The sequence below is a fragment of the Falco punctatus genome, assembly GCF_963210335.1.
Source record: "Falco punctatus genome assembly, chromosome: 1".
NCBI classification, from domain to species: domain Eukaryota; kingdom Metazoa; phylum Chordata; class Aves; order Falconiformes; family Falconidae; genus Falco; species Falco punctatus.
In genome coordinates, this window is record NC_137580.1 from 111,321,623 (window position 1) to 111,343,541 (window position 21,919).

Consider the following 21,919-nt stretch of genomic DNA (forward strand, 5'->3'; position numbering starts at 1 on the left):
ATCCCCCCAGGGACCCCTGCTTGTCCCCACACACTGTCCCCAGTGTCCCCAGCCCTCCCGGGACCCCCACTTGTCCCCACACACCATCTCCACTTATCCCCAGCCTCCCAGGGACACCCATTTTTCCCCACACACTGTCCCCATTTGTCCACAGCCCCACAGTGACAGCCATTTGTCCTCAGTTGTCCCCACACACTGTCCCTGCTTGTCCCTAGCCCCCCAGGGACACCCATTAGTCCCCTTGTCCCCACACACTGTCCCCAAGGATGCCCACTTGCCCCAACACACTGTCCCCAGTGTCCCCACTTGCCCTAGCCCACCAGGGACACCCCATTTCCCCCCCCACACTCTCCCCAGTGTCCCCACTTGTCCCTAGCCCCTCAGGGACCCCCCATTTCCCCCCCCCCCCCCGTCCCCAGTGTCCCCACTTGTCCCTAGCCCCTCAGGGACCCCCCATTTTCCCCCACGTACTGTCCCCAGTGTCCCCAGCCCCACAGGGACCCCCCATTTTCCTCCACACACTGTCCTCAGTGTCCCCAGCCCCCCCAGGGACCCCCCCATTTCCCCCCCCCACTGTCCTCAGTGTCCCCAGCCCCTCCAGGGACCCCCCATTTGCCTCCACACACTGGCCCCAGTGTCCTTGCTTGTCCCTAGCCCCCCAGGGACCCTCCATTTTCCCCCACACACTGTCCCCAAGGATGCCCACTTGCCCCAACACACTGTCCCCAGTGTCCCCACTTGCCCTAGCCCGCCAGGGACCCCCCATTTTCCCCCCCACACTGTCCCCGGTGTCCCCAGCCCCCAGGGACCCCCCATTTTCCCCCACACACTGGCCCCAGTGTCCCCAGCCCCCAAGGACCCCCCATTCGCCCCCCCACACTGGCCCCAGTGTCCCCAGCCCCCAGGGATCCCCCATTCGCCCCCACGCTCTGTCCCCAGCGTCCCTACAGCCAGCCCCCCAGCGCCCCCGGTCCCCCCCGCCCCGCCGCGCCCCAGCGCTGCCGCACCCGCGCGGGGCGGCGGCCCCTTTAAGGCCGGGCCGGCTGCAGCTGCCCCCGCCCGGGGGCCGGGCCGGGCGGGCCGGGCCCCGCCGTAGCCTGGTAACCGCGGCCCGGCGGGCGGAGGCGGCCCCAGCAGCCGCAGCCGCGGAGCCCGGCGCCCGCCCGATAAAAGTCCTGCCCGCCGCCCGCGGGGGAGCGCGGAGCCGCCGCGGAGCCATGGTGAGAGCGGGCCGGGCCGGGGGGGGCTCGGGGAAGGGGGGGGGGGCTGGGTGCGACCGCCGTAACGCCGCCGCCTCCTCCTCGCCTACAGCCCCGAGAGGTGCCCCCGCTGCGCCCCTCGCCGTCCCGGGGGGCCCCGTCCGCGTCAGAGCGGGGCTGTGCTGGGGGGGACGCGATCAGCCCCCCCCGCCGACCGGTGGTCGCGGCCGCGGTCAGGGGGGCGGTGCAGACCACCGGGGGGGTGGGGCGCGGAACGCCGGGGGGCTTTGCCGGGAGGTGCCTGAAAGAGCAGGACGAGGCAAAAAGGGGGGTTGGACCCCCAGGGCAAGCCCGGCTCGAAGGGGTGGTTCACCCCGCCCCCCCGCCGCGCGGTGGCCCAGCGCGGGGGTCCCCGCTTCCCTCCAGGTGGGAGCCCCAGCCCGCGCCGGAGCGGAGCGCCCCATCCCGGGCTGCGGGGTGCCGGCCGCCCATGGCACCCCCGGCTCGAGGGGGCACCCCGACCCCCGGCACCCCGGCTGCGGGCGCCCTGAGCTCCCGGCGGGGGGTGAGCGGGGGGGCCGGGGGTCGCTAACCCGCCTGGGCACCGAGCGAGTCTCTTATTCTGAAGCGCCGAGCGCTGCCCCGGTATCGCGTTGCAAGTTCAGTTTATCCCCGACGCCGCGGCCCCGGGGACGGGGGAGATGGGCTGGCACAGCGCTCCGCTCCCTTGGGGTGCCCCGGGCCCGCCGTCCCCGCTCTGGCAGGGGGCCGATCCCACCCCACCCCACCCCCCCAGACCCCTCCGTCCGCCTCGGCGCGTGCCGTTCCCGGTGGCAGGGTTGGCCTCGGTAGCACGCTGCCTCCAAACAAGAGCCCCCGGTTGGGAGAGCGCCGGTGGGATCGGCTGCCGTGGCTCGGCGGAGGCGACCCCGCGCAGCAGCCAGGCGGCCGTGCCAGCCCACCTGCCCCCGGGAGGTGTGAGGGTGTGGGGGTGCTGCTGTCCGGCCCCCCCAGCCTCCCAGAGCTCGCCCGCCTCCTGTGCGGGGTACGCACATCCCAGCCTTCCTCCACGAGCGACGCTGAAATCCCAGGGATTTCACCCAAGCCCCGGCTGCTCCGGGCTCCGGCACGGCTCCCGCGTGGGTCAGGGCCATACTGACGTTTGCGTGGCTCAGGTCGGTACCCGATCCCAGCGGGAGTCTAGGAGCTGGCAGGGCAGAGCTCGGGCTGCTCCGCTGCTAGAAGCACACCGGGCGTGGGGGAAGGTCTGTCTGCGGGGGGAGGAAGGAAGGGCAGAAGCCCACGCCAGGAGGTCTCAAGCAGGCTCTGTTCTGGGAGCCGCTACCGGCTCTGTCCCAAGGAACCAGCCCCGGGGCGCGTCCGAGTGTCCCGGCAGAAGTCGGGAACGAGGAGAAGGGAAGAGGCAGCGGGTGCCGGGAGCAGCTTCGTTCCCACTCCCCATGCGCTGGCTCCAGCGGGGCCATCTACACGAGGCTGTTCACCAGCACAGCGGAGAAGCCTTCCCGGCTTCCTACCACTGCTCAGGACCTTCCTTCCAGGGTGGCTTTCCCTAGAAGGCGGGGGGATGCCTCAGAAAACCAGGAGCTTCTCCCAGCCCCTGCCCTCTCCAGGTACACAGCCCTCACCACGCACCCGCGGATTTATCGCTTCAAAAAAAAGACATGCTGAGCAACCATAATGCAACCAAAAATGCAACCGTCTGGCAGGTTGGGCTCTGGCAGCTGGAGATAGCTGAGAAATCGCTGAACGGCAGCCCCGGCTGCTTGGGAATCAAGCCTTGAACTGGAAGGCAAACGCACTGCCCACCCATGCTGGGCACCGCGGGGCTGGGGGTGCCTGCCCCAGCAGTGATGCCTGCGGAGCTGCCAAGGCTGCAGCTGGTGGACTAGCCTCTCACAGCTACTCCCCCACTTAAAAAAAAAAAAAAAACAACAAAACAAACAACTTTAAAAAAACCCCAAACCAAAACAACCCCCAAACACCCGGCAGACTTTAGTTTCCCAGCAGGAAGGCTCAACAAGTGCCGCCGCGCTTGCTCCAGCCCTGCGTGGGCTGGGGTACCTGGCCTGACAAGACTTAATTTCTCCCTTTGCCAACATCCCCCTCCACAGCGCAGAGGGTGCTGCGGGTCCCTTCCCGTCGCCGGGAGCCTGAGCAGCAGCCCGCAGGGGCGGGAGGCCTGGTTCGCAAAGGAAATCTGGATTTGCTCAGTGTCCCTTCTGCCGAGCAAAACGCTGTTTTGCCACGCCTTGAGCAGGCAGAGCTGCGCACCGGGAGGTGAGGGGTGCTGGCCCTGCGCTGCCTCCATGGGAAGCATTTGCTACCACATGTAAACTTGATTTCCAAGTAATTGATTAAAATTGGCCTCCCTTCCTGTTACCCTAAGCAACCCCATCGATGTGCTGAGAAGGTGACCTCATTCCTTACAGCTGCTGCAGGCGGGCGGCTGGGCGCAGCCGACCAGCCCATTCCCATCCTGCTTCCTCACTCCTCTCCCTTCAGCTCTTGCTCCCTCCTCTCACTGCCCCGTGCTGAGCCGCTGCCTGGCCCTGGAACACGTGGGCAGCCGCTGCCACGGGGCATTCCTGCGGCGGGGGCTATGGCACAGCTGGGTTTACAGAGGATGCCAGGCTTTGAGACCCCCCCGGAGAAGTCGGGCTGTGTTCAGCATACACCAGTTGGCAGTGCCCCTGGAAAGTTCCGGGTGAGCGCCAGCATGGAAGCACCAGATGGTTTCCAGGGCACATTGCAGTGAATTTGCAGCTGCTTTCAATTTTATGGGTTTTAGGGTAGGCTGGCAGGGACAGGGCAGCCCCCAGCAGCACAGACCTGGGCGAGCCCTGTGGTGGGAGCCGAGCAGCCCTGGTCCCAGCAGGGTCACACACCAGCAAACACACCAGGTCTCTCTGTTTTGCTCAACTAACAGGGAAGAGATTGTGTCCCTCCTGTCAGCTGTGACTGCGCAGGGCACATCCCCAGGAAAAACAAGGCTCCATCTTGCAGCATCTGGGAGTCAGAGCCAGGTGTGGGTCTGCTCCCCACGCGTGCCAGCTCCTCTCCCCATGCATCCCCCCCGGGTCGTGTGTGCACACTGGGAACACCAGAGCTGGGGACAGAGCAGGGGAGCTTTTCTGAACTCCACCTGCAATCCAGATGCCATCAGCAGGCACTGAAAGAAGCAGTGGTGCTTTGGAATAGCCGGCATCTGGGCTCAGGGTTTGACAACAGCCCTTGGTGCTCAGCTGAGTACGGATCTGATACTGCTCACAACTGTAGGATCCCATTCCTGCCTCCTGAAGGCTTAATTCTGGGTTTTAAAGTGTTTCATGCACCCCACCAGAGTTTTTAAGGAAGGTGTGGATGGCTGCGCTGCTGGCTTGTGCTGGGGCCCTGCAGGTGAGCCCTGTGCCCCTGCTCCTCTTTCCGAGTGACTGGCACACAGAGCATGGCACGTTAGAGCCGATGGCTCCAAAATAACAGGCATCGCTTTAAAAAGAAAGATGGTTTGTTTTTCTCGCATAAAATCCTCTTGCTGGTTGATGAGGGAAGCTTGTCCCCAGAGCACAGCAGCTGTATCGTGCAGGAATGTATAAACACCAGCGTGCTCTGGGCGGTACCCCCACCTTGCTCCATCCCTGCGCGCCGGCCGGCCACTCTGTGGCTGAGGTTTTGCTCGCAGCTGGCGGGATCCAGCTGCCAAGTGGAGAGGGAGCAGCGCTGCCCGTTCCCACTCTGCAGCAGCAAGGAGGGGACGGCTGCGTGGCTCGCCGAGGAGGTAGTGGCAGCATGCACCGAGAGCCAGCGGAGCTGCCTCCCCCCGCCGGGAGGGGCACGCAGGCAGCTGGGGGCCCTGGCTGGTGGGCCAAGTAGCATCCTCAGATAGATCCTTCCAAAAACCTCACCGCCCTTTTTAACTGCTCCTTTGGTGCTGGGAGAATAGCAGATGGGGGAGCTAGGTTGGGCTCGCAGAGCGTGGAGGGGCCGAGGGGCTGGCAGAGCGCTGCTGGATCTTCAGGAGCTCATCAGCTGGCCCGAGGTAGGAGCCGCCAGCCGCCAACCGTCAGGCGTGCCCTGATGGTCTGCAGAGGCTTGCGGTGCTCCCCGTGCATTTTGCCATTGCTCATTAACCCCTGCGTAAGTTTGCTCCCTCTATTAACCTCAGCAGCCTGGGCACAGGCTGAGGCTTGGTGGTGCGACGTGCCTGCAGCGAGAGCGGGGGCTGGCTGCGAGGGTGAGGATGGAGCATGCTGCTCCCGGGCTGCAGGAGGCAACCAGCGGGGTGTCGCCAAGCCCTGGCTGTTCCAAGCCCACCCAGAGCACCAGGCACACCAGCGGTGCTCATGGAAGATGAGCTGTGATGCAGGAGCGTCTGCTGTCACCGAAGGCAGCGTCGCAGCAGGCTGGGACAGGCTAATTAGGGTTTGTCAGCCCTGCAACCCAGAGGGCTGGCTCGGGTCACGGAGCAGCCTGAATTCCAGGTGTGTGGCGGAGGCAGCGCCGCACCAGGGGAAACGGGGCTTTGAGCTTATGGACCGAACACCTTGGGGCTGGGGTGGGTGAGCAAGGGTAAGCCAGGCATCCCTGGCAGCCGTACCCCGCGAGCTGCTTGTGCCAAGGGGAGTCATGTCATGCCCGCGACGGCCACGAAACCCGCGGGGAGTTACCAGGGTGTTCCTGCCAGCGCCGGGACCCGGTTGCGCTGGTGCTGCACAGGCAGCCAGGCCTGCTCAGAGCTCCGGGTAGACAGATTATTATCTTGATTTAACATCTGACAGCTCCCATCCTGTGCTCGCCTGAGAGGATAACACAGGCTGCAAGCAGGAATCAATCAGGGTTCAGTCAAGGCATCCTCTGCCACAGCCAAGCCACTCCACCATCGCCTCCTGCTTCCCCGTTTCAAATCCAAATGGCTCATCCCTTCGTCACGAGGCCACGTTGCTGGCTCTGAACCACAAACCACACTCCCGAGGGGGCCTGCGGCGGCACCAGGAGCACACCCCAACAAGCCAAGGCAGGAGAGCGCAGACCCCAGCGGAGCAAACAGCCGCGCCAGGGGCAGGAAGAGGAGCAAGAAGCCAGCGGCTCCCGCACGTCCTCCCCCCTCTCAGCTTGGCTGGGTGAGCTGCGGCCGCTCCAGGCTCCCCTGAACTCAGCTCAAGCGAGACCCGACCTGGGGAGTGGCTGCACTTTGTGCTCTCTGCCCACATTTATTTTCAATGCTGTTCTCCAGGACCATTTCTGAAGCAGTTTGCTGTTCAGCCTGGCTAGGAAGGGCCCTGAGCAGGCTTGTTCATTCAGCACCTGCAATATTGACTCTTTTCTTTACTGCAGCATTAGAGAGCATTTGTCATCTCTAAAATGAATAACTTTTCCTCTCCTGGGAAGGGGGAGAAGGCTTGCTTCAGTACTGACATTTCACACACCCAGCCCACAAGCCTGCTTCAAATCCCAGATGATGCTCTGGGAATAAAACCAGGTGTTTTGGTGCCTTTGCTCTATCAGCAGAGCAGGGCCCATGACTCACCTGGTCCTCCCCATGCACAAACTTGCTGAGCACCTCTGGGGCCCTGCCCTCCGCACCCTCCGAGGGTGCCCTGCTGAGCCGCAGCCCTCCCAGCAGCGCGAGGGCAGGAGGAGCAGGGGAGCTGCCAGAGAGCCAGGGCAAGCCGGTGGGCAGCAGCAGAGCCAGAGCAGGACCAGCCATCCCTCCCCACCCGGTGAACTGGCTACCACACCACGCAGTTGCAGAATCTCATCTGTTCCAGGGGGAGAAGAGCCTGGGAGATGCTCCCACCTCTGCCAGGTACCAGCTGCACTGCCACGTTACTGACATACAGTCCAACACAAACTGCAAGTCCTGCCTAAGTCCTTTAGGGACAAGCCCCAGCCTCTGCTCTCAAGCCAGAGGAGCCCTTTAAAAAAAAAAAAAAAAAACCAACAAAAACACAGCCTTAAAAATCAGAGAAAACCACTCAGCAGCACCAGAGTAAGAAACCAGAAGCTCAGGCTTGCCAGCTCATTGTCTGGAGACTGACAAGCAAGGCTCTCCCCTCCTATCCGAGGGATCAGTGTATTTAGCCAACATCTGCCTGCCTGCCTCTGTCTTTTGAGCTTTCAGAGGTGTTTTCAAGCCTTTCTCAGGAGGTCCAGGAACGAGGAATGCTTTCCTGTGGGAATTGCAGCCTTTGTTAGCAGGACTGCATTCCTGGGAACAAAAGCAAGAGAAACAAACTCCAGCTATCGCACCATTTGGAAGAACAGAGCCATAAGCGTTGCCAGCCGTGACCTTTCTGAAGGCCTGTACTACCTGAGACACAAACCAGCCCACCCGTGGTGGTGTAGTGCTTTTGAACCCCCCCTTGCCTAGAGAGGAGCTGCTCTGATGCCAGGAAATCCAGCCCAGGTGGGACACAACCCAGTGTCAAACTGGCCAGCCCCACCAAGGCACACACCACCAGCCTTCCACAGGAACAGCGACCACCAGCAAAGCACCTGTCCCTTCCTCTGGCAGACCCAACCGCAGACAAACCACACAGCTCGGCCTTCGAGGTACAGCAGAAACACACAGAGCACTGATATGAGCCAGGCAGCCTTATCTGAGCGGTGCAGAGCGGGGAGCTGGTGGGTGCAGGGTGAGGTCCCAGCCGCGATGGGTGCTGGAGAAGTATCCCTTTGCTATAAACCTGCACCCCAGGATGGTGCTGGCTGAGAGCTGTGGTGGAAAGGACCCAGAGGCTTTGAAGACTGGGGTCATCTCTAGGCTCTAATTATCCACTTGCTTCCCCCACCCTGATTATGCAAATGAGAGGAATGGCAGAACCCACCATTCTGCCAGGGAGGGAGGGGGCTGTGCTGCTCCTGTGGCACCAGGGTCAGGGACCCCCGGGACTTCTGCCACCCCGGGGGGTCCCAGCCCTCCCCAGTGGGGTGAAGAGGGGGTGGCAGCTGGTCTCTGTGCACGGGGAAGACGGAGGCAGAGTCTAGAAAGTGACATGCTGTGGGTCAGGGCTGTTACAAGGTTAATTAGTCTATTAATTGGAGTCAGCCCAGCAAAGGATGGCAGGAACACCTGGTTGCTACCGGCCCACCCCCAGCCAGCCTTTGCCCAAAGGACCACGCTGCACCCTCTGGGAATTCAGCTCTTTGCAGGAAACCACAACCACATCCCGTCTGCCTTGGAAGGTGGCCCCTGCCCACGCTGCCTTGGGGACAGCCCAGCTCTGACCCTCGGCACCGCAGCCTGCACCACCTCCCAGCGGGTGCAGTGTGCCGGGGAGCGCCCGCCGCCCCTCGTGGGGTGACGAGCCAGGCTCCAGCACCCCGAGGACACTGCCATCCGGCTTGTGTGACCAGCCAGCCTAAGCAACCGCTCAGAAACCAAAAAAAAAACCCCAAAACCAAACCAAGAAAAAACAGGAGGAGATGTGGGTTTTTTTTTTTGTCAGGGATGGTGCAGACTGGCTGTACGAGCACAGCTGCCCGTCTGTGCACAGGCACGGCAGGACCCGCAGCCAGCACCCCTCCCCGTGCAAGGAGCCCGTCCTTTGCAGGTGCCGCAGGTGGCGCAGCCGGAGCTGTGCTGTCTTGTGCCTTGCTTATCTTCAGCTGGTTCTCTCTCTTTTTTTTTTTTTTTCTCTCCACACAACAACAGCTGGGAAAAGGCTGTTTGCTCTTTCCCTCTGTCTGCCCCAGCACAACAACGGGAACGACTGCACGGGGAGCAGCAGTGTTGGATTACGGCAGGGACGGCAGGATAAAGCGGGTGTGCTGAGAAAGGCAAACGGAGTTTCACGGGAGCGAAACAGCAGACTTGAGGCAAAGCTTTGTCCGGAGCCGGCTGGGGCCGGGCAGGAGGCCTGCGAGGAGCAGCTATCAGGGCAGATAAGGGCTGGCACCTACAAGCCTGGTAGGCGCCACACGCAGCTTCTGCCATCCGAGGCAGACGAGGCCCCTTTCATTTTCAGGCTTCCTGCAAGCCGGCAGCTGCTCAGCCTGGTATGTGTGGGCAGGACCGTGGCTTTGTCACATGCCTGAGACAGCATGTCGTGGCAGTGGCATCCCAGCCAGCTCCCGCTGTGAGAGCTGGGAAACAGGGGAAGGGATGCTGGCACCTGCCCCTCTCCCTTAGTGACTTTCCCCCAGCATCTGCTCTTGTGGTCGGCCGGCAAGGCGGCATCCTTGGATACCAGGCATTTGGTCTGAGGGAGCACAGCAGCCTTATCTCTCGCTTATATAATGAACTCCTCTTCAAAACGTTAACTCTTTCCAGAGGAGAGCTGTTCTGGTTCGAGCAGAGGCAGCACTGCCTGGTGTCAGCCATTTGGAGCCCCAGGGAAGTGATGTGTAACTGGGACACGGGGCTGCGGGCGCCCACCTGCGTTCCCAGCTGGCCCCAAAACGCACCCCATTGCCCTGCTGGTGCTGGCAGCGAGCAGCGGTGGGACAGACGGACACCTCTGGGGCGCTGCTCCTCTCTCCCGGGGAGCCGCTTGTCCGACTGACCGTCCTTCGCGCTGCCGTCTCGGGTGGTTGCGCCGGAGCTGCGCCTGGCACGAGGCACCGTGCTGCCAGCCCGTAGCGGCAGTTTGCAGAGCCAGCCCAGCCTGTCACATGCAAATGCCTGGATAAGTTGGTGCCTGCGAACAGGAACCACGTTATGGAAAGCAGCAAAGGCCTCGCGGAGCTCCCCGGGGGAGCAGCTGGAGCCCAGGTGCCGCAGCACAGTGGGGCAGGCAGGGCAGGGAGCACACCGGGTGCCCTGCTGCGGGGATGCTGCTGCCCCGCCGCCGTGCCCAGGCACCGGCAGGCCCGTGGCAGGTGAGCAGGCGAGTTGCTCCGGTAGCACCCACCGGCCTCCCCTGCCGCCTGTTTGCGGGTTGCCCCCTGCTAACATTTCCCAGCCTCCTCGAGGGAGGTGCGGCAGTCAAAAATCCCGTTGGGGTTTGTCGTCTGGCCTCCAGCCAGCTTGTCTCAGCTCCCCAGCGCCTGCCAGCGCCTGGCGGCCTGCCCTGCCTCCCAGCAGCCCTGCGCCATGGCCGAGCTGGCACAGCCCCGGCGCGAAGCCGCCCCAGCCAGCCATCGTGCCGCGCAGCTGCCGAAGCACCCAGCCCTGCCAGGCCCGGCAGCTCCCCTCTCTGACCCATCCCCAAAGCCAGCCCCTTTGCCCCTCACCCACGCTCAGCGTGCAGGTTCCTTCATAATTTTAAAGCCGCTCACGGGGAAAGTGAGTCCTGGGAATGGCAACGGATCAGCTGCGTGAAGGCAGGGAGGGCGCGGGAGGGTCTGCCTGGCCCAGGGCTGCTTCGGGGGCAACGCGCTCCTCTCCCCTATGGTCCAGCAGCATTTCCTGGCAGGCAGCTGCTTCACTGGCGCTCCAGGGGCTTGTGTTATTTCTGGTCTGGCTGCAGAAATAAAAGAAGGGGATGTTGCCCCCATCATCCACTTTCTAGGAGGATGCTGTGGCTCACGGCACCAGCTCTGCACTGGTGATTCCAGCAGCACCTCAGGGATCCAGAGCAGGGAGCGCACTGGCAGAAGAAACACAGACCTGCAGCAGCTGTCTGGGACTAGGTGAGCGTCTTGGCGGATGCTAAAGGAGACTTTAGAGCAAATTAATTACTTAAACTTACTTTTTTTTTTTTTTTTTTTTTTTTTTTTTTTGAGTCATGACTTCTGCGCCAGCCTCCGATTCCTCTGGGCCCATGGTGAGTTTGAATGCCGTGTTGGCAGCAATTGGTGACATTAGGCTCTCGGCAGCAAGCACCTTCCTGAGGCCTCTATCTGTCCCCAGGGAGCAAGCAGGGAAGCTGTGGTCCCCCAGTTCTTGGACAACCACCTAAATGGGGTGATTTAAACGTACCTGAGCAGAGGGGGCTGCCTGGTATCCTGTTTGGGCCCAGCACAGATCCCAATAAACCCCTGCTCTCTCCACAGCTCAAGGTTGGACACACTCTGTGAGACATCCCAGCCTGGGCAGCCCGCAGCATCCGTGTGCCGGCCGGTGATTTGGAGCAGGACAGTTTGCTACCACGTGTAAGTGCCTGAATCCTTTGCGTTGTCAGTAACAGCTACTTGAGAGCAGGGATTTCCCCTGCTCAAAGGACTTTATTCCTTTGAAAAAACACGCCTTTCATTGCTGCTCCAGCTGGGTGACTGCGGTGGGGGTGTCTGCAGGGGAAGGCAAGCGCTCGCAGCTGCAGAGAAAATCTTGTTGGGGCATGAACTCAGGCAGCACCGGCACTTTGGGCCCACGGTTTCAGGAGCTGCGCAATAAGCTGCCAGCAGGGAACAAGCCATGGAGGAGACCGTGTTATGGTCATTAAGTTACCATGCTGCAGCGCCATGCCAAAAATCTGCTGGCAGCATTACCAACTGCTGCCGAGACCTGCCGGTGTTCCCCAGAGCACGGGGTGCAGACAGTCGTCAGCCTGTTGTGTCAGCCGGTGGCCCCCGACCGGTGGCTGCAGTTGGGGTCTCTCAGCCCTCTGAGGACTCTGACCTGGACAGGTAACTGCTGGAGGGACAGACGCCCTCCCACCCAAGGCACTGAGCATCTCCCAGCTCCCCTCCACGCGGCACCCAGCAACACTTGGGTGGGCTCGCGCTGAGTGGCACCTCTCCCACCACCCATCTCCGGCTGGAGGACGCACAGCTAAGTGGGTCCGGCAAGTGATTAACGCGCTAGGGCTCGGCCCCTTGCTTGTGGCTCCGGAGAAGTCCGAAAGGAGCAGGGGAAACAAAAGCGGGGGTCTTTCCTGGGCAGCCGGGGTCGTGTGGCTCACGCAGGCAGACTCCAAAGCATTAGTCAGTTATTAAAGCAGCAGGAAAAGAGCCTCCCTTGTCCCAGCCTCTGCTTCGGTTTTACTCTCAGCTTCTGACATAACCAGGTCACTCTTTCCACACTTCCCCAGCCTAGATGAGAGCCGATGACTGATCTGGATGGACATGACTCACTGCCTTTTCTAATGAGCGACTTTCCTCTGTTTACGTACTTTGGTGGGGCCTTTTGTATACCTAAAAAAGGAGAAGGTGGCACTGGGGAGAAGGCAGGGTAATCTCAGTTGCTGGCACCTGCAACCAGCTGGAGCCAGCTGTTTCTCACCATGCCTTTGGACTCTGGCCAGTTGTGAAGTTGCTGCTTTTGAGCATGGAGGAGGCATAGCTAATCTTCCACATGCTAATCCAGGTGAAATGCTGTCCGGGCCCACAGGTTTAGGCTGCCTAAACCCTTGACAAGTAATTGCAGCTAATTAGGCCGGAAGATTTTTTTGTTAATATCAGTCCAGGCAATGCCTGGGGGCCCCACGGTAATAAACACTGTGCAAACCCAGAACCACCTTACCCCACGGAGGTTTGCCAGTAGGAGGTTGTCCAGGCCACAGGAGGGTGAGTTGGGTTTTCCTTTTCTCTTGCATAGACATGGTCTCATCGGACAGCTGCCCCGCTCACATGGCATTGCTTGTGTTTTGCAGTGACTAAGTGGAGGAAGGTCTTGCTGTCCTACCACCACCAGGCCAGACAATCCTTCCCTTGGCTGAAGATCCCGTTGGATCTCTTCCCATAATGGAAGCGTGAGTGCCAAGATCCTCCATGACCTCCAGAAGCCACAACTCCTTACCGAGAACTCTGATGGCTCCGCGAATGCTTTCTGAAGGTGCCCTCGGGGGCATCGCCCAAATCACCCCCTCGCTGTACCTGAGCCGGGGCAGCGTCGCCTCCAACCGGCACCTGCTCCTCTCCCGGGGAATCACCTGCATAATCAATGCGACCATCGAGATTCCCAATTTTAACTGGCCCCAGTTTGAATACGTGAAAGTGCCTTTGGCTGACATGCCCAACGCCCCCATCTCCCTGTACTTCGACAGCGTTGCCGACAAGATTAACAGCGTGGCGCGGAAGCACGGGGCCACCTTAGTCCATTGTGCCGCTGGCGTGAGCAGGTCGGCCACCCTCTGCATCGCCTACCTGATGAAGTACCACAAGGTGTCCCTCTTTGAGGCATACAACTGGGTCAAATCGAGGCGCCCCGTTATACGCCCCAACGTGGGCTTCTGGAGGCAACTGATAGACTACGAGAGGAAGCTTTTTGGGAAGACGACGGTTAAAATGGTACAGACACCATATGGCATCATCCCAGACGTTTACGAGAGAGAGAGGAGACCCCTGATGCCTTACTGGGGAATTTAATGTGACTGCAGACAGGAAGCACAACAGAAGGGACGCGCTGTTCTGAGTCGACCAGACTGGAGACATTCCCTTCTCCTTCTACAGCCAACTTTGGTTCTTTACCATACAGCAGAACCTCAACTAATTCTCACCTCACTAACCTGCAAGGCCAACGATTCCCTTCAAAGCGTTTCTCTCTACAGGGATTCCCCCATCCGCATTTCTCTGATTTAGCAGAATGAGGTCTCCTTATAAGTTTGTTCCTTTCATAAAGCCTTCCTCCCTTTTTTAGTCAGTTTATTAGTATCCTATGAGGAAAGGCCTAAAAGGCATTTGGCAGAGTTAATGAACAAAGTGCGCTTTGTGATGCGGTAGCCTGGATATTTCGTTAATAGCTTGTTTGCTTCCTTGCAAAATCCTGTAGTGGCTAGGGAGCGGCACTAGCACAGAATGAGCGAGGTCCTACTCTACGGCAGTGAGCTTTTCCGAGAGCCAGGAACGCGGGCGTGCAGGCTTGTGGTGCTAGTGCTGGTGTTTTCTTTAACATCCGTAGTGACTCTCAGTATATAGTGTTTGAGGTCTTTAGTCAGCTCTTAATCTGTAGTAAAAGTTTATAAAAAAAAAAAGAAGTTAAGTCAGTCCATGTCGGCCACAAGTCAAAAAAAATTTGAATGATTCAAATCGAATAAATACAAGATCCTTTTTCACTCATTCCATGCCAGGGCCAGAGTCCTGGAATACACTTACACTACTGAAAAATGCTGGTGTTTTTTGTGGGTGGAAAGTAAACAGAGATCTTGTCCAAATGTGGCTCAAGACAGAAGCGAGAGGTTAACCCTCCCCACACCGGACAGCCAAAGAAGTGTTTAGGAAACTCTGTGTGCATGGCCACCTTCCAAAGGGGCTGGGCTGTGTTTTCTAATAGTCAATCAACCAGTAAATCGGAAGTAGGTAAATCTGCTTGATTACGTAGCTCTAAGTATGGTTGTGATCTGCCTTAGCCCATTTCTAAATCACTTCATTATGTCCTCAAGGTTATGCTGCATTCTAGAATTATTCTGCGCAAAATGGCGATCTGTTCAACCTCCCGGACAAGGATGGCTTTACGGAGAAGGCTTTGCCTTGTTCTGTGTGTGACGAGAACAATTCCAACCCCAGAGATGGGAGAAGACTTTCCGTGGTGTAGCCACTGTCTCCTGGATGTCGCTCCCCTCCCTGCAGATGGGAAGGGACTGGTTTCCTTGAAGAGTAACTGGACAACCAGGAGAGCAAGGCAAGTCTGTTCCTCAGTGAGACGTTTGTGTCCTCTGTTGCATCTCTGAAGGAGGAATACACAGATTGCTGGATGCTGAGATAGCTATCTGATTTAAATGAGATTCTATACTTGTAAAAAAAAATCAATAAAGATTAAACAAGAACATGTGTTGGTTTCCTATTCAGAACTGTGCTAATGTATCTCAAGTCACAGCGAGAACATGGTGTAATAGTGAGCAGTGGCTTTAAACAAATCTGGACCGCAGTCTTGAGAAAAATACCATGATCTGTTCCTGTCACTTGGCGAATCTGTTTCCAATCCATGCAGGTGTCCTGCAATTCCTGGGCCTCATCACAAAAGCCACCCAATTAATTTGGCTATTTCAAAATGTTTATCTAATTTACACTTAGCTGAACGGCTGAGGTTTTAAGGAACAGCAGACATGGTTAAGGGTTTTCTCCAAGCTGAACCGCGTGCTGTGTGAGGACTGCAGCATGTGTTAGTTTCTGGTTTCCCCAGACTAGAAGCCACTAGGGCTGAAATACTGTTATCGCCAATACAAAGCTGCACAAATGGCCTCAACCTCATTTGGATCATGGGTAAAACCAGACCTGGTTGGAATAAGTCTAGATCAGAGTGAATTTGATACAGAGGCTTTGACCAGCTCTGACCTGGAATTTTCAAATTTACTGCAGAGACAGGAATTTTACCAGTCTGGGCAAATGCCACTGGCTGACACTCACCAGGGGAAGGCAACGGTGCTCTGTAATTTCCAGGCTCCAGTCAGGCCCAGCAAGGTCAGCGAGGGCTGCTGTAGAAGTTCACAGACTTTAAATTAGGTGCGAGGCTGCTTACTGGGGGGGTGGGGGGTGGGGGCTTGGTGGTACACGGGCACGAGAGAGCTCTCTCAGCCCCTGCAGACAGGGAAGGCACGAGATCAGCCACAGCTTCAACAACCCACGTCAGTGCCACACCTGAGCATGGAGACACCACCGTGGGGAGAGTTACTGGAACTCCTCAACATTGCAAGGGCATCCAAAGCCAAAACACTTCCTGCACACACGTATGTATTCTTCCCTTTCCCCCTGCAAATCTTTTATCCATTAGACAAAACTGCACACAGATACCCCCAGATACTCCAACACCAGTTTTCCCCAACAGTACCAACACCTGGATCTCGGTGTCCAGTATCACACGCACAAAGCACAGCCCCGCACTGGCAAAGGGAAATCTCCGGTTTCTGCAGATGTGCAAGGATGAAGCTTTGGCCCACTGAAATAAACGTGAGTTTTGCCATCAGCTGCACGCAGTTCAGGTTTCATGGCTGTGTCCTGGTTTTAGTGACAAACAGACACAGGAGACTGACTGTCTATTTAAAAAAACACTTTCTACTCATCTCTCTATTTTTAGCATGAGTTAAACTGCAACCAGGGAAATGGTAAGAAGGGGAACTAGAGGTTAAAACCCAAGCCTGGTCATTAGTCCGAAGAAGTTTCAAAAGCATGACATTTCAAAGGGGGAAAAAAAACCAAACCAAAAAAACCCTGAAATCTGCTTGCAAAGTTAAACTTTACCTAAAAAAAATAGACTATGTATAATTTAACAGTATTTTGTCTATAAAAAACTGGAAGGTAAAAATTCTCCACTTTGAATTACTGTGTAGATTTTATACACACACTGCCCTAGTACCTAGGGGAGGGGAACTAATGTTCAGCCAAGAAAGCATCAAGACTGACTTTTAAACAAAAGGGAAAGTTAGACCTATTAAAAAAAAAAAAAAGTAATTGCCTAATAAAGCACATTAGGAAATAAAGAATTCATCTGAAATACCCATTAGGGATTCTATTATGAGGAGCACAATGGTATTAATACTTGTAGGTATTGCTTTGCAGAAGTTCCTCTTGTGTTCATTCCAACAAAAGGTATTCTATATGACTGTTTATTTCCTCCTCAAAATCCAGTTTTTCATGCATGCTCAAATCTATAGAAACCAAAGAAGAGAGAGCGCCGCAGTTTAACTCCGGATTGCTGTAAGCACACCAGCTGGATTTGAGGGGAAGATCATTCCTCCTACTCCCCACAGGCTTTTTCGAATGGTCAGTACCTTCATTGTTTAAAGAGTATTTTATATGTTACCCAGTGAGATGTCTTTCAAATACCAGCCACAGCAAAGGTTTCACTTACACAGCTTCATGGTGTTTAAGGCCCTTTTTGTCAACCTTTCAAGACTTCTCCCGAGGCAGGGAGGATTTCTGCTGCCCATGTGTTTCTGGGGGGGAGCCCCCTGGACCAGCCCACACAGCTCTGAATGGAGATGACAACCTTTGGGTATCAGCAAGCAGCAAAAGCAACATTTTTTTTCTAGCTGCATCCTGGAACAAGCCACTTCACAGGTTGGTCAGTTATGAAATGAGCTCTTTATTGAATACAAGGTTTGAATCTCAACAAAGGATTTATAAATCATTGCAAGAATTAAGGGAGTAAACAATGTACTAAAGTCAACTAATAACACTTATTCTCATTGGAATTAAAATATCAGCAGTGACTCCAGCATAGCACAAACCGAAACGGCTCCAACTACTAATCACAAAACCACTTCTAGAAGAGAAATAACGTTCGCCCAGAGGGCAGAATAAAGAATCACAATATAAGAAGTTTTCTGACACTTCATAAAATTATGACATTTATATTTTTAATATTGAGAACTAGAATTAAATACAGGTCCAGAGAGAATTTTTTTTTTTTTTTTCAGAAAAAGTAGTTTGTACAATAGCAGCTTTTATTGAAAAGGCAGGTTTTGTTTCAAGTTTAATTAATCTGACAAATAGCTAACTAGAAATAAAAGCATTCATTGGGTTTTCATCAGTTGCTTCTCAACCTGAGGTTGAGCTTCACTATCACTTCATATATAACACACAAATTTCAAGGAAGGAGCTGTTCAAAACAGACCCAGGTGAAGAGAAGCTGCTGCCAGTGGGGAAAAGTCAGTGGAATGGTCAAGTGCATATGTAACGATTCCCACACCACAAATATCCTCCAAGCAGCTACAGCCAACACGGGTCCACAAGCTTGGGGAGATACTCAAACCAAAACATGGCGACAGATGGGCAGGGGAAGAGGCTGGAGCAGGCTGCTCGCTCCGCAGCGCTCCCACCACCAAGGAAAAACTGCAACACACCAAGACAGCACAGAAATGCAACCGGGTAAAGTGATATATACATTAAATAACCAAGCAAATAATCTCTCAGAATTCCAAATAGACACATACAGAAAAATCACTTTTCATAGGCAACCCCAGGGCAGCTCCAGAGAACACATATATTAAAAAAAAAATAATCCCATTTCTCTCTTCTAGTGAAAGAATACATGCAGAAAAAGGAGTTACATTTGCAAGATTCAACACAACCAAAGCGAAAGGCAGTGCGTCCATTAGCCCGTATGCAAAGGAAGCAGGGGAACGTGGTCTGGTACAATGCACTGTAGAAAATACTGTAACCTTGGATACAGATTGCAAGGACACTGGGCTTCGGCTGGCAACGTAATATCTGAGAAGATGCTGAATGCAACAGTGAGTCATTTTAATGACTAGGATATGCAAGTGAGATGATCATTGTGCAATGCCTTTATCGAGGGTATCTACATGCAAAACATTTGGTATATTCCCCATGAAGTAAAGGTGTACAGTTCAGAAGAACGCTTTCTGCTTGCCACAAACGCAGTAATATTGCCTGCTGCTTCCCCTTCTGTAAGGAGCAAGCAAGCAGCAGGGTCATACTTCAGTAAGCTCTGCTGCAATTATAATTGTAAGCACTGATTCCTTATTTTTATGGACCAAAGACATGCTGGATACATCTCGGAGAGGGAACTCCCTTGCTTAACAAGTACAAGAAAAACATGACTGAAAAATGCTTTTATGACAATATAGCTGGGACTGTGTTTGAAATAGCGGGTGCTTTAAGTTTCATATTGTGGCCTCTCTTTTTGTGGCGTTCTCTTTTAATTAGAAAAAAAATAATCCTATCTAGCTAAGTGTCCAGGAACTGCGGTGAAAACCCTCGCTAACAATAAACTCCCTTTTCCCGATATAGCATTTCATAAGCAACAGCCTTTGCATCAGCCAGATACTCAAAACCACTTGAGAAGTCCCCTTGCTAGCAGCAAGAGGAGGCATTTGCTTGAAGTCAGACAATGCTTAAGTGCTTCTGTAATTCAGGATGCAAAAGCCAGTGCTGGCTTACTGTGCCGAGTGGCCCCAAACGTCAGTGGGAATGCTCGCACTGGTGATGTATACAGCAGTCCCTAATTACGGCGGGAAACAATGTACGTGGTCAAAAGCTATGGTGCCGACTGCTGATAACTATTTCACACCTAATAAATGAAACAGAGAGCAAGCAATGAGTGACTGCCCTTTTTTTTGATAATTACTGGGCAACAGAAGGCAGGCAGTCACTGTCACACTATGGAAAATCTGCCACTTGATTAGCTTGAGCTTGCAACTGGAAGCACAAGTTGCTTATTTTATGAATGAGTTAATTTCAGGCAGCAAGAAAATTTATTTTCATTTGTGTAAATAAGGGGCCAGACACCTAGCACTCCTATTAGCCAAGATTCTTTCATTTGGTATAATTAATAGTTTAGTATAACCAAGCCTTTTTCTTTCTTTTTTCTTTTTTTTTTTTTTAAATTCAAAGCATTGTTTCTCCTCATTGTAATTTCTATCAGCAAATAACCACCGGTCAGTGTCAGCTACTTATAATGGAGGCAAGATTAACTTGGAAAAGCTGTTGGCATCTTTGGAGGGAAGGGAGATTGTCTAGAGATCTGAGAAATTTAAGTCATAGAATTAAGAAACAAGTTGTACCTGATGGATGTATACCCCACTTCATTTGCTGCAGACTGAGCAAGACTGGATAGTGGTAAGGCTCTTATAATAATGCCATGAAGCTCCCACTAGGTTTAAAATTCCTTAACTAGCACTACAGCCGATTGCACTGTCATCTGGATATTGTATCTGAAGAGAGAATTGGGTACTTTAGATGTATGGGTAACATTTTGTGATTATTATACTGACCACCTTCCATCCAGACAGGTGTACCTACCATAAGCAACAAAATGGCAGGTGTGCAATACCCTACTTCAAAAAATAACCTGCTTAAGACCACCAGCTTCCAGTGTTAAATCACACCAAGCTGCAGCAGGAGCTAAGGGCCACCTTGTGCTGCCACTTCTGAGTCAGAGAAACACGTTATTACAGACAGCACTAGACTGCACAAGTTACACGCAGGCATCCCACCAAGAAAAGCATATTAACATATGAAAAGGGTAATATATATATATATATATATATATATATATATATATACAGGAGCAGACACGCTGTATCAGTGGAGTCCAATTTTCAACAGTGATGCAGCCACACAACTACCAAGGGGTCCGGTGAAACGTAAGAAATCATACCTGTAAGCTCAGGACAAGTCCAAGAAAGGAGATTGTCTATATTTACAACAGAGTAGCAAAGACAAGTTTTAAAATCCAGCTGCCTGTACTGAAGAATCCAGATCTCATAGGGAAAGCATCAACAACTTTTTCAAGTCCTTATCCCCCAGTACTAACCACTTATGCATGTGAATACAGTATAATTTACAATACAGAACAGTGGAAGTAGTATAAATATACAATGGCTCTCTGCAGTCTCGTTCCTTCTAAGTCAGTAATTCATTTTGCCTTGAAAGTTATTGTGACTCATGCATTGTATGCATTGTAATATTATAGCAGCAAATATTTAAAGGAAAACATCATGGTACATATACCAAAAACATTAAAGAAGAGATTTGTTTGCAAATACGTACTTCAAGTATTTAAGTGGTCACTTCTATGCAAATCAGTCTAGCATTTCAGTTTTTCTTGGAAGCAAGGTATTGGCCTCTCTTCATGCGCTTGGTTAGCAGACTGCTTTTTCCAAAGACTAACCAGCTTTCATCTTCAGAAAGACTGAAATGCTGCATTTTTTGCCACACATTTTTTTCTGGTTATTTCTGAAACCCTGGCCACTTCAAGTGAAATTCTTCACGAGCGATTTGTACGTGACAGTGGCTTTAACCCGTTACAGTACACAAATCAAACTGAAACATTTCAAACACTAACCACGCCTCAAGCCTCTCCACTTACCCTATCATACCATTTACCCCAAGTGTCCTGCATTGTTAGACTCGATACATCTTCAGTGCCACTGCTTTCAGAGCAGGTCTGGCAAAATGAGACCTGGAGGTTTTGGCTCCACACAGTTGATCCAGAAATTTGCACAGCTTGCGTGGTATTGGTGCCCTCCGTATGCCAGCTTAAAGTTATCCGTTTCTGAATTAAAGGCCTAAAATAACAAGAATTGAAATGAGTGTGCCAGTCTCATCTGCTCCAGGATCTAGAAACTGGAGTGGAACATGGGTACTGCACAGGTATCACCCCAGAATGGCACAGCATGGTAGGACCCTCTCATTCTGAACAGACCACCCAATAAACTCTATTTTAGTCTGCAAAGGGTTTGCAGGTGGACAAAAACTTCAGCCATCACACCTGATGCATACTTTGCCTGTTACACCCTGTATTAAGGGAGCCATCTGATAAGCATGCTGCCTGATCTGACACCTGGCAACTAACTCACCTTGATTCATGTTCTGCGACATACTCATACAAGATAAAAGCTTGTTCCGCCAGCCAGTGGCTAGCTACTGCATTTATTTCACTGGCACAAATTTTGTTGTGATTTAACCAGGTGCAATTCTTGATATTAGTGTTATCTTAGGTTGAGTTTGATCTACTTTCTTCTATTAATTGAATCTGCTTTCCAATAGCAGCTTCTGAACAGAGTGCATGAAGCCATGAACAAGCTTAAAACATATCAGTGTTTGTTGCTAGGAGATACTTTCCAATGCTTCACAGCTACCTATTTTAAAAAAATATTCTAACCCTGTCCCCCACACCCTGGATTTCCTGCACAGATTTCTAAAAATGCCATTGTGTACTACATATAGCCAAAAGTCAATATTTGTAGCAAAAAAAACCCTACATTTCCCCCTCTTCTGCAACAGACACACAGGCAGCTACAAACTCAGGAACTCACTGCAGTGAATTTTCTACCACACAACAGAAGTAGCACAAAACCAGAAAGCTATTCACAAGATACAAGCATGCAGACAAGACAAAGGGGAGGCTCTAGAGCATGTTAGTTGATCAGATCAAGTGTTACGGTCACAAAAAATGACTAGAAGAAACGGATTAATGA

At 53.9% G+C, this 21,919-nt stretch overlaps 2 protein-coding genes across 13 annotated transcripts in view; one reads left to right on the forward strand and one right to left on the reverse strand.

The window, feature by feature from the left end:
* Positions 1-1,061: 1,061 nt before the first annotated feature.
* Positions 1,062-14,805, forward strand: DUSP14 (dual specificity phosphatase 14). Of its 7 annotated transcripts, XR_013930052.1 has the most exons (6): positions 1,241-7,769; positions 8,872-10,037; positions 10,670-10,790; positions 10,884-10,924; positions 11,154-11,252; positions 12,692-12,808. XR_013930052.1 is itself a non-coding variant. In XM_080399620.1 (5 exons), the coding sequence occupies exon 5, from the start codon at positions 12,810-12,812 to the stop codon at positions 13,404-13,406; it is 597 nt and encodes a 198-aa protein (XP_080255746.1). In that variant the 5' UTR covers positions 1,063-1,220; positions 10,670-10,790; positions 10,884-10,924; positions 11,154-11,252; positions 12,692-12,809; the 3' UTR covers positions 13,407-14,805. The 7 variants fall into 7 exon arrangements, 4 of the variants coding, with proteins under 4 accessions (XP_080255745.1, XP_080255746.1, XP_080255748.1 ...); XM_080399620.1 differs by lacking the exons at positions 1,241-7,769; positions 8,872-10,037 and adding an exon at positions 1,063-1,220 and having other exon boundaries at positions 12,692-14,805; XR_013930053.1 differs by lacking the exon at positions 1,241-7,769 and having other exon boundaries at positions 7,776-10,037.
* Positions 14,806-17,038: 2,233 nt separating this feature from the next.
* SYNRG (synergin gamma) overlaps positions 17,039-21,919 on the reverse strand; it is a 43,539-nt gene continuing 38,658 nt past the window's right edge. For all 6 annotated transcript variants that reach the window (XM_080399484.1, XM_080399488.1, XM_080399486.1 and 3 more), the window contains one exon: positions 17,039-21,007. In XM_080399484.1, coding sequence (XP_080255610.1) covers positions 20,876-21,007 — 132 coding nt within the window. In that variant the 3' untranslated portion in view covers positions 17,039-20,875. The remainder of the gene's footprint in view (positions 21,008-21,919) is intronic.